Below are 12652 nucleotides of genomic sequence, written 5' to 3'. Positions count from 1 at the left end.
GATAGGTTGGTGGGGGATACAAGGGACTCCACCCAGATGCAACCACCAATGGGGCAAGACTAGGCTGCTCCAAATCCATCCTGTCTGATCCATAGGTGAAGAGTTGGTGGATTTCTGGATCCTTGCTGAGAAGATCCTGAGCATAGATGAGACGGACCTGAAAATGAGAGACTACTACCTGTCCCTCCTTTTTGTGCTGAAGGCCACCCATCTGCAGGAGGGATCCAGGGTAGTAACTCTCTGCAATGTGAACATCAGTAAGAATTATAAAGTATATTTGAAGTGAAATTCTTGGGGGATGGAACCAAAAAATCAATCCAGCATCTGAGAGCCCCTAGTCTTCTGCTTTTCAGACTGCCACCCTCTGCATTCGCTAGGTATCGGGGGGGCGGGGATCCCCAACCCTTAACTGGGTAAAGAGTACAAAAGACCAATCATCCTCAGGTAGGCTGGTGCTTGCCTCTACCTGAGATATTACCTGGCAGCAAAGGTTGACTAGAAGGAGAGCAGATGAATTGGAACAGAGTAATTGAAAAGTTCCTATATCTTCTGAGCCTGCACAGCTCTCTCTGGGATTCCCTAGAACAAATTATAGCCCATGGGTCAAAAAGCAATATATGTGCCTATAAGCAAAGAATGTTTTTAATTTTTAAAGAGTTTGAAGAAGAGGAAGAAGACTATGCAACCCAAACTACATGTGGTTCACAAAGCCCAAGATATTTACTACCTGGTCCTTTACATGAAAAGTTTGTCAACCCTCTCTTTAGAACATCAGATCCACCTGTGTTTATTTATTTGCTAAATAAGAAGGCATTTCAAACCCAAATACCAATGTGTTCCAGAAGATCCGCTGCTTGGGATTAGCTATATTCCTCTCTATTCATATAGATAATTGAAAAAATGATAACATTAAAATCCCCAGGCTAGTAAGGACCATTATTTGAAGGATTTGACTCTTTCAAATTATCCAGTCCAAATCCCTTCCTTTGGTCATATCTGATCCTGAAGAATCCCATTCAAATATATGTATCACTTATTCTTAATGATCCTTTCTTATACTTTTTGCTCTTCTTTACAGTAACATTCATTAGTCTAAAAGGTATTCAAGGAGTTCCATAATATGCCTCATTTCTATGGGGTAGAAGAAAGATAATCAGAGAAAAAGGTCACTGTGTACTGAGAAAAACCTAAAAATGCATCCACTCTATGTCTTCCCTGTCACCTTTCAGAATTCTGTGAGGAACTAATGTAATAATGCTATATACAAAGACATTCGGGAAAATGTTAATACCTCTCTTATCATCATCGCCATCATTACGTCATTTTCACCTTCGTCTCTCTATATTCTTTCCAGAGTCCCTCCTGAACCTCTCCATCTGGCATCCCAACCAGTCAACCACCAGAAGGGAGACCCTGAGCCACATGCAGAAAGTGGCTCTGTTCAAACTCCAGAGCTACTGGCTCCCCAACTTCTACACCCATGCCAAGGTGGCGATGGCCAGCGAGGAAGCATGCCAGTGTCTGATGCAGGAGTATGAGACGCGCCTGTACAGCATTTGCTGCACCCATGCCGGAGAGCTCCCTCTGAACATGAGCATCAGGAAAAGCCACCATTGCCAAAACCACTACTCAAGCAGAAAGGCCAAGAAGATGATGTGGCAAATGATAGAAACTGGCCGTTGGTCTCTGGAAGCAAATCCCAAACCAGATAGCAGGACTATGCCAACAGGGGAGATGAGTCCTCCGGAGGAGAAGACGGTTGTGCAAATGCCTTCCCAGATAGTGGCTCCGAAGGAGACAATAATCAGTTCCCTGGAAAATGACTGTCTCTATGCTAAGAAGTCCACAATGAAGAAATCCAAGGGCTACCTCCACATGGAGGGCCTCTTTGAGACAAAGTTCTCTACCCTTCTGAGGACTTCCACCCCTATCATTAATCACTCCTCACAGATGACCATCCAGGAGGCCATCAAGAAAAGCTTCCCCTTGGGGTACACATATTGGGCCCTGTGTGCTGATGTCTATGCAGGGAGTCCCTTTCGGCACTACCTCAAGAAGATGAATCTGAAAGTGGAGACACAACTCCTGGACCTTTGGCAGGACCTGCACCATTTCATCAGTGTGCTGATGAGTAACAGGCAGCACGGGAACGCCATCTTCCGTCACATGCTGGGCCACAGGATCTGTGAGCTCTACTTGAATGAGCAGATTGGACCATGCTTACCACTCAAATCTCAAACTATTCAGGGCCTGAAGAAGTTGCTGCCCTCTGGGGATGTGAGCCCCTGGATTCCCAAAGCCCAGAAGGAGATCTGCAAGGTAAACCTTGCCTCAAAGAAATGGGTTAGTTCCTGCAGCTCAAGTTGAGACTGACCAAACGCTTTATCTGGTCATCTGTACTTGCTGAGTTAATGATATATACCCACATAAATCTTCACATATTGAAAAGCTGCTCAATCTTTTAAGGCACAAGTTTTGCAAATTTCCATGAATGAGCCAAAACTCTGAAGTGGAATAGAGCGGCAAGGGAGTGGTCAGTATCCACCTTCCCTTCCTCCTCTACTTCCTTATTTTTAGGCTTCCAAAACTATAAAAATTGGAATATTTTAAAGGTAAGTTTTAAGAACTCTGTTATACACATTACGTATTGAAAAGTTGGGTCCTCCTTTCCTAAACGAGCCATCAAGGAGATAACCAATTGGGAGGAATGACTTATTATACCATCACATTACATAAAAGCCAAGGAATATCCTGAATACAAAAAGTGAGGCCCATGATTATTGTATAACCAGAGGCTTGACAGAAAACAAATTGGAAAAGTCAAGTTGGATAACAGATGGGAGCCAAATAAAAGGGTCTGCTTACAGAGCAATGGGTGGGGTGGGGGAACCACGGGGACAGCACAATCCCTACCACAAAGCTATTGAGGATGGGGCATTTTATTATCCCTAGACCTGAAGAACTGAGGAGAGAGAGCAATTACTAGAATCAGGAGAGAAAAAACTATCTGGAGTGAGACACGGCAGGAACTGTAGTCATCGCTTAAGAGATATACCCAGTCCACAGTGATCCAGATGGGATCTTCTGCTTTCCTATTTCCTGCCAGGATACCTCACGAGGTGAACCCAATCAGAGGATAGGAGAGCCTCTTGGTGTACTCTATGCAGGTTAATCTGCTAAGGTGTGGCAAGATAAAGGGTAGAGAGTAGATTCTGGAGGAGCAAAAATGGATATAAACATGTACTTATTTAGTGCTTACAATGCATTTGCCTTATAAATCAGGTGCATGCACCTTGTCTCCTTCTGTGTCTTAGTAACTCCAAGAGGCAGACAGCATTGTATTGTGGTCTTTGTTGTACAGATGAGGAAGCTGAGACTCAGGGAGGCTCAGTAAATCAGCCTAAAGATACAAACTGGCTAGTAGATGAACCAGGATCAGAACTCAGGTGTTCTCAGTGTCAAGTCCTTCTCGATTTCCCACGTCATGATTACCAGGGGATAGACATCCAGGGAGTATCAGACCAGAGCAGTGCAGTAAATCCACAGCTATAGTTTTCCTAAGCCTAATTCTTGACTAATGAAACCCTAGGGGCTTCCCTGTCTTTTGTGGAGGTGGGATCAGAGGCTTAGATTGGGGCTGTATTTCCTGGATCAACAGATTTTCACAGTAAAGCCCCCTACCTGCAAAAATATTGAAAATATTGATAAATAGGTAAGATTGGACTATCACAGTTTCTCAGACTAAAGCTCTTGATATTATCCTTGATCCACCTACTCCTCTCACACCCAGGTCTAACATATTGGTGAATCCTGTTGGCTTAACCTGAAAAATCTATGCAGAAGTCTACCACTCCTCCCTCCCCTTGTTAGAACAACTCTCATCCTCAGCACAGAGCAAGGAGTTCTATAGACACTGGCAGAGATATGTGAGAGGCTAATTAGGATGGCAAGTAATTAAACAAAAAGTTCCTTAATTAGATAAAGAGAGAATCTAACAGAAAGTAGATTAGAGGTTACCAAGAGCGTAGAGGAGGAAAATGGGGAGTAACTTCTTAGAGGTTAGAGTTTCTGTTTGGGGTGATGAAAAATCTTTGGAAAAAGAAATGATTGTACATACATTGTACATATAGTTAATGTCACTGAATCGTTCACTTAAAATAGTTAATTGGAAAATTTTGTGTTATATATATTTTACCATGATTAAAAAACTTTAAAGAAAATAAGACTAAAGGTACAAAGAACACTGAGATTTAGTGAGAGGGGCAGACAAAAGTGAGTTTTGATTATAACATCTCTACTTTCAAAATTTGGTCTTAGGTTTCTACCTGGGCACTTCTGATCCTTGATTTCCTCATCAGTACATTGGAGGTTATATGACTCTCTTTAATAAAGACACTTAAGTATACAATGTCCAGAAAGTAGTATGTACACAAATATTTACTCTCTTCCAACCCTTTTCAGACCCATAGAACCTTAGACCAGAACAGGGCCTCTCAAGTTTCTCTCATCCTCCCTCTTATTATACAGACAGTGGACCAAGACCAAAAGCCTCTCTGTGGTTTGCTGACAAGTGCTGAGTCAGTGATCAGATTCCTTCTCAGTCTATTGCAAGGTTAGCAAACTATAACCCAGGAGCCAAATTCAGTTTACCATGTGCACTTGTGTGACCAGCAACCTACAAGATTGCTTTACATATTTTAAATGGTAGAAAAACATGAAAAGAGAAATGTAACATGACACAGAGATATTATATAAAATCCAAATTTCCACATCTACAAATAAAGTTTTATTGCAACACAACTATACCCATTTGTTTACACACTGTCACATGCCACAACTGCAGAACAGAGTACTTCCAACAGAGACCAGATACCCCAAACACCTGAAATAAAACGTGCTTCTTGGTCTATCACCTCACACACTGCTCTGAGGAGGGGCCAGGGAAGTTTATCAAGTGATGAACACACTCGATCTGAAAGAAACTCTAATATACCACTACAAAAAACAAGGATAAGGTTTTTAAATACTATTTTATTGTATTTATTATCCGTTACTGTTATTTTGCTGTTACGTGATTATCTTTTCAAATGAAAAATTCTCTATTAAGTATAACTTCTTAAGCCAGTTTGATGATTTATTCATTAAATATTACAGTCATAAATCTTGTAAACTGGAAGGGACACTAATAGGGTATTCACTTCACTATGCTCTGTTACCATTCATATTTAATATATATTTAGAGCTTAGAGCTTATTCATTAGTCAATGGCATTATATTACATTATATATTTACTGCCAGGATTCAATAAGTGAGCTGTGTTTGCTCAGGAATAATCTTCACTCCAGTCCCCCAAGAACTCAGATCTGTTACATCGCTAAAAAAAAAAAAAAATATATATATATATATATATATATATATATATACACACACACACACACAGACACACACACAAAACACACACACATATATATACATATATATATATATGTACACACTGTACCTTTAAACTCACCTTTTGGCAGCATGATTGGGGTGGTTTATGGAGAGAATCTTATGTTTTTAAAATGTTATTACTGGCAACTCATTACCTGCAAAATCATGCCCCGTTTACTTAGCCAGACATTCGCGTCCTTCATGCACAGTACAGCCACCCTCCCTGCCTCATCTCTTGCCACTCCACAGGTCCTTGTGGTTTTCCCACCATTCTCCAACCTGTCCCATTTCTGTACCTTCGCCTGAGCCCGTTCCGCTGCCTGGAGTGCCCTGTACTCAACTTGCCTGTGGCGGACGTCTGCTTATCCTGCAAAGTGCAAATTCTAATTTAAATTTCCCCGTCTTTATGAATTCTTCCTGGATTTTTCCTGACTAGAGCGTGAGCCATAGTTCCCTCCTTTCTGTGCCCACGTAATGTTGTCCATGTATCTATCACAGCATGTGTCATGCTGCTGCCCAGCCTCCTGGGAGGCGAGCTCCTTGGAACAGGGCTCAGAGCCCATCCATCTCCGTACTTCCAGCAATCGGCACAGCACCTGGCACAGAGCAGCCACTCTGAAAATATTTGTCAAAGAAATAAATGAAAATGAGAGGGTGCATTAACAAATTTAGCCAAGCACTAATGCATAGCTTTTGTCATTTAAGGTATGAAATGCTGTTCCCAAGGGTGTAAGATCTTCAAGTGGGAGATGTAAGAGCAGGAACATCAAAGGAGTTGCTTGGTTTTCTGGGTCATTTTGAGAATCATAAGACAGTACTTTGGAAAAGAACCAAGTGGTATGCAGATGTTACATAATTGTTGTGTAGATGATTATGTCTCCTTTTAAGTGTGTATTTATTGCTCTCCTTGGAGGCTTAGTCTATGAGCTGTTATGTTCAGAGAAATGCAGGCTTACCTATTGGTTGGTCATAGCTGATGTGTGCAGTGCCTTCGGATCTCTAATTTGGAGACTCGAGAATCCACAGCCTAACTGCTCCACAGGGGACACAAAATGGAAAGATTCAGCAAGCTGAGCATCACCTCCTAATTCTTGTGTTGTGTTTGGATTTTAGATACTCAGCCCCTACTATAATGAGTTCCTGAATGAAGAGGACTACTGGTTTCTCATTTTCACAGTAGGAGGGACTTTGGGTTGGGGAGGAATTGTGGGATTGAGGAAAGAGAAGTCTTATTTGGTTGAGGGAACAGGAGAAGGTGGTTTTAGAAGACTTACTTGTCAAAGTAAATGAAATTATGACTTCTTCCTGGAGGCAACTGGAGATTGGCACAGTCCCCCATATTCTAAAGATAAAAACCACTCAAGGAAAAAGACTCAGTGTAAAGCTGACTTTGAAGAAGTCAGACTCACAGAGAAATGTTTCCCTTTTGGAAAATGGGTTTGATTAAAAGAGGGTGGGGGCCAGTGTGTAAGAGAGCACTGGCTCTTAATAGACTGAAGACAGTCAGCACAAGGCTGTGTAACGGGGTAAGGAGGACTGAGGCATTACAAAACTCCTGCTTCTGGTCTAATTCCTGTGTCAAACACTGCCGGCTCCCCACCGGCTTCTCTTAGACTCAGACTGGGTTCATCAAAGCCCGGGGGCATAAAAGAAAATCTATAAGCAAAGAAGAGAACATTCTTCTTTATAAGAGGATTCAGCAATCTCTGGAGTTAAGCCAGGCCTTGGCGAACATGGAGGAAATGGATTCTATGCAGTGGCCAAAGGTAGCTACTGAGGACCTCCGCCAAGCTGGGTCTCTCCGGGTAGAACTGCAGTCTCCAGTGTTTCTGGAAGGTAAGATATGTTGCTGGGGCTTCTTTTGTTGTTGTTGTTGTTATTTGTTTGTTTACCCTTCTAGGAAACTGAAAATTTTTAATTATTTAACAGTGATTATTTACTGTGTGTCAGCACTGTGGGATACAAAAATTACCACGTTTGATCTTTAAAATAACCTAGGCAGTTAATTTTCTAAGTAACTGAGGCCCAGAGAGGATTATCTCCCCAAAGTCCCAACCACCCTGAGAGGCCAGCTTTGAATTCTGGCAGACTGCTGCGCCCCCTACTGGTTCTGAGGAAGCCAGAGCAGCTCACCTTGGCAGACTCCTGCCCATTCAAACATCTCCACTGTTAACAACGAACTTTTAGGTTGATGCATCTAACATTCCACCTCACCACCTGACTCCCAGAACCAGGTCCCAAGGGTGTTTCTATGAAAGATTTTAGCCACCTACCTCCCCTAACATATCTCACCAGCCCACCCAGGCAGAGGAGAGAAGAGGTTGGGAGCACTTTTGTCCCTGAGGTCTGGGATTATATCCTGGCTCCACTGTGGACTGTGTTTACTTGAGCAATGTACTTAACCTCTGCTTAACTCCCAGTTTTCTCATCTGCAAAATGGAAATAATAACCGATTTCTGAAGGTAACTCCAGGTCATCTATGAAAGCTCTCATCACAGTGTTTGGCAATGGCAAGAGCCCAATTAATGTTGGCAAGCATTATTCAAGTTCAAATACATTTTATTATTGAATTATCAGTGCTGAGGCAGTTGGAGAACTGCAAGATTTCTCAAACTTCAATCCACATTAAATACAGCTGACCTCACGATTCCTGAAATATATGACTACATAAATGTATGCACATACACGGAAAAATTTTTTCACAAAGTAATAGTTACCCTTATTACATAAGAAGAGGTATCTAGCATTCTGTTTGATCCTATTTCATGTTGTAAAAGCTAACGATGCCTCAGTTCATCTTTGGACATACTAATAAGTCCTGACCTATACTCTGAAAAACACTGTCAAAGTAGGAATAAGCAGAAGTTTTTGTAAATGCCACTTACTTGGTGACCTTGGGCAGGTTACTTCATCTTTCTGAACTTCACTTATGCAGCTATAGAATAGGGAGAAAGGCCTGTAGTTGGCTGGGTCACTGAGAAGATTAGTGGTAATAAAAGAAAGCAGGTGGCTCAGGATTGCAAGTTCAAAGCCAGACTCAGAAACTTAGCAAGGCCCTAAGCAACTTCATGACACCTTGTCTCAAAATAAAGTGTAAAAAAGGGCTGGGGATGTGGCTCAGAGGTTAAGTGCCTCTGAGTTCAATGCTGGGTAAGATCACCCCTTGGAGCCATGCTTGGGCATAGTTATTTAAATCTAGCATGAACAGGCCCTCTTTTTTTACCTCAGCAGTTATGCCTTCCCTCTGAAACCTGAACTTTCCAGAATTTCTCCCAGAAACCATGACAAAAGTGGAAGACAGGATGGCGGTGAACAACACCACAAGCATGCTGGGTGATGGGCATTAGCTGGGGGCCTCTGGAGAGTCAGGCATGGCCAGGAAGAGGGAGAACCGTGCTCCACAGATTCCTTCCTCTCTCAGCAAGCTGCTTCACTTCCTTTACCACTGCTCCCGGGAGCACAAGTCTGCCCTGATGAAGACTTTCTTTGTATTTGTTCAAATCGGGGCCTTGAATCCCAGGCAGGCTGAAGCTTCCACTCACACTGCACTATAAAGTCACAGAGCGCCAGAGCTAGGATGCTCTCACCTTTTACGTGGAGAAACAGAGTCCCAGGAAGGTGAAGGGACTTTGCCAAGGTTGCTTGGTGAGGGAGGGTTTGACCCGGGCCTAGAAACCTGGATCCACTGAGAAACAACCTGCCACTCTCACCGCGGTGGCTGGATGGTCCTGACCGACAGATGGCGGGAATGACAAGAGGAGAGTGGCATTAAGTACTGGACTGAGTGGAGCCATCCAGAAGAACTCTGTGCAACTGGATGAACTGTGAACACCAGAAGTCAACACAAAGCAGTGGATTCCTCTTGCGAGGAGACCAAGTGCTGCGTTTTTGTTTCTACAGTCCAGAACATTCTAAAATTTCCCTTGCTAGCTCAGCCTTCTTGTCCCACCACATTTTTGATACAAAGATATTACCTCTCAATTCACAATGCATTACCAGAAATCATGTATGGCTGTTTTTAGAAAGAAAAAAAAAAAAAAAACACCCTAAAGTACAATGATTTGCCATTATTGATGCTATTTGGATATATGAACTGCCAGTTCTAAAATTAATTCCAGAAGTCAAGGCCAAGAACAAGAATGGTCCTCACATTATTTGCCATGTATTATCCTTAAGTACATCAAATTTCTGAAGAAATAGCAAAATATTTGAGAGTCATTCCAAACTCCACCTTACAAAAGATGGTTGCTTTGAATGGTCACCAGTCATCTGAATGAGATGTCTCTTATATATGCGTCAACAATTAGTAGCTCTTTCTACATCATGTATCTGTATGCTAGCTTCTCTCAGGCAGAAAATCTCCATGGGCCAGGCCCTCCAGAGGGCAGAATCCTCCCATTCTAGAGGGGAGAAGCCTGTGTTTCCTTGCTCCTAATTTGGCTTAGAAAACTCTTGTGTTCTTTATGTAAGCCTTCCACCAAAACACTGTTGTCCTATTTAAGTTACGTTTTACAGCCATATGCCCAAGAAAAGTAAATAAGTCTTTGAACCTGGAGTGGATAACTAGACACTATCTCTGTTTTCTCTTACTTCACAGACATAAACAAATTGACCTTCGAGGAACTCTGCTTTAAGTATCCAAAGCTGGCCATAAAGAAGATCAGTGAGGACTACAAATTATACTGTGAGAAAGTACCTAACTTAGGCAAGTGTTTAAACTCGTGGGTAGATTTGAAGCTATTAGGTTTTCTCAAATCTAAGAAAATTTTCAAACTCGGGGGACAAAAATCCAAAGAGGAACCATACTTTGTCACGGAGATGTGGTCAAAAGGTATTGACCCTCCCTCCCTTTCCTCCCTCCCTTCCTTCCTTCCTTCCTTCCTTCCTTCCTTCCTTCCTTCCTTCCCTCCCTCTCTCCCTCCCTCCCTCCCTTCCTTCCTTCCTTCCTTCCTTCCTTCCTTCCTTCCTTCCTTCCTTCCTTCCTTCCTTCCTTCCTCCCTTTTTCTTTCTTTTTCGCCTCCCACAACACCATAGGGGAGGGTATTAGGAAAATGAGATGTAATTATAAATTATCAAACATAGTGATGATTAAGATTATTCATTCCTAATTTCCTGTCGACTAGGGGTTTCACATGCTGTGTATTCTTCTCCTGCCAAGTTTCCTGGAGTCAGGGATTGTGGAAGGACGTTTGTTAGGGGTCTTCCTGGGAACAGCTCCTCTAAAGGAGTGAGGAGAGCAGCACTGGGCAGAGGTAGAGGTGGACTGTCAACTGTGAGGCAGTTGGCAGATCACATAGGAAATCCCAAAGCTAGGATGGCCCTCCAGAGTTGTCCCTCACTGGAGCAAGGGACCTGAGTCTTTGAACTTTGACGTGGACCCAGATGGGAGGTGGACACCTCTGGGGCGGATATAATTTGGGTCAGCCAGTTTCCTTTGGCTGGGCAGCTCCCAGAGGGAGCTCAGTGGGAACCACCAGCAGCCAGCACTCCAGGCAGTTAGGGGTGAATGCTTTGATCCTAAAGAGAGGACGTAGACAGCATTCAGTAGCACCTACTACCGCCTGCTTGCTTTGTATAGTAATTTCATCCCATCCCAGAATACCTTCTCTGGGGACTGGGTTGGTTTCTTTTCCTTGGGAACTTATTCTAGAAAGGTTGGCCTACACTACTATAATTTTTCTAATGCTAATTCTTCTCTTCTCCTCCATCCTATATTCTCCTCTTGGACAACCAGTATCTCTGCTGGTCTTCGGGGACGAGTTTCATCCCTGATGTCTCTGAGCCTCTGGTCATCATGACTTCTTGGGCTATGGACACTTCCTTCATCAATTTATAATCAAAATTGAACTAGAGAGTACCACAAGTGACAAGTGAATTCTCATGATCCCAGTAATTAGGGTCACTTATTCTATCAGTATAATGACCTTTGTTGCCTGCTGGCCTCTTGGCATGAAGAGTTTAAAGTGAATGGACACCTACTCTGTCTTCTAGGAACATTCCCTCTCAAGGAAGCAGAATCTCTAGACTGGCACTGTATACAGGATCCACACACCATGTGGTCACTGAGTTTTTGAAATGTGACTGAAAAAAATGGGTTGAATAAAATATGGTATTAAAATTAATTCCACCCTTTTCCTGTAATATTTTTTAAATGTGTCTCCTGGGAATTTTAAATCATATATGTAGCTTACACAATATTTTATTGGAAAGCACTAGTTTAGACCTAAAAGAACCTCAAGTTTTGAGGATGACAGATTTCTCTAGGTAAGTCACTGATTATTGGTAAATGGAACATTTCTACTTTCATTCTTTGGTTCTCAGGACCATGTACTCTACCTGCTAGGGATACAGTGCTTCATATAGTCTTTGATTTATTCTAGGGGTTGATGTTCCATTTTACCCAGGTATCGTCTCCAAACCAGATTCGTGGCTATACTTTCAAAAAATAACTCTATCACCCTATCAAGCCAGCAGCTCTCAAAGAACAGGCAGATCCCATCATGCTGGGACCTAGTGGCATTGCATGCTTGCTTTGCTGCAAGCGTATTCTCTGGTGAGAGTTATGTGAGATTCTGTCTAGGGATCAAATGCTCATCAGCCCTGGAGAACAGTGCTGACTGAGGCCTTGCAAGTAGGCCTCCTTCTCAGTTTCAGTGGAGATGAATTGCTACTCCTTCCAGGTTATAAGGGATGCAATGGTAATGAACTGTAAGGGATGCAAGGGTAATTTATTTATCACCAAGTAGATAATTGGTCTAATGAAAGTAGAAATGTAGCTTATAGGAAAAGGGTGGAATTAATTTTAATTATCTTTGTTATGGATGCTAATGTACTGGGGGCTCTGTATTTGTCACTCTTGGTGGCAGGTTGAATGTTTGGCAGCAGCCATAGCTAAGCCAACCCTATGAACACTCCATCCTGGCCATCTAGGTACTGGTACTGTTAATGGGCTCAGAGACTTGCTGGCATCAACTGGCTGATTGATCCTGTCTAGTTGGGTTTTTGTGCTATTGAGGATGTTGCTGCAATCGGTTCTTCTCAATGGACAGAGCCGGAGAGCATGTATACGTATGTGTGCCCATAGAGATAAATTGATGTCTGTGCTTACTTCTGATCCTCTCCATACATTGAAAGTTTTGAGCTAACATTAATACCCTCGATTCAATCCAACACTATTTGGCTCACTCTAGTTTTCTCTTTTTCCATATTTCTTCTCTGA

At 42.5% G+C, this 12652-nt stretch overlaps 1 protein-coding gene across 1 annotated transcript in view; it reads left to right on the top strand.

Annotated features, from left to right (window-relative positions):
- Nucleotides 1–12652, top strand: part of Rgsl1 (regulator of G protein signaling like 1) — a 68896-nt gene that overhangs the window by 24971 nt on the left and 31273 nt on the right. Inside the window, exons 7-11 of the mRNA XM_047519985.1 lie at nucleotides 96–257; nucleotides 1355–2319; nucleotides 6547–6609; nucleotides 7047–7269; nucleotides 10031–10138. Of these exons, the coding sequence (XP_047375941.1) occupies nucleotides 96–257; nucleotides 1355–2319; nucleotides 6547–6609; nucleotides 7047–7269; nucleotides 10031–10138 (1521 nt within the window). The remainder of the gene's footprint in view (nucleotides 1–95; nucleotides 258–1354; nucleotides 2320–6546; nucleotides 6610–7046; nucleotides 7270–10030; nucleotides 10139–12652) is intronic.

Source organism: Sciurus carolinensis, chromosome 12 (genome assembly GCF_902686445.1).
Source record: "Sciurus carolinensis chromosome 12, mSciCar1.2, whole genome shotgun sequence".
In the NCBI taxonomy this organism is placed as follows: domain Eukaryota; kingdom Metazoa; phylum Chordata; class Mammalia; order Rodentia; family Sciuridae; genus Sciurus; species Sciurus carolinensis.
This window is presented reverse-complemented; position numbering and strand designations above follow the sequence as displayed.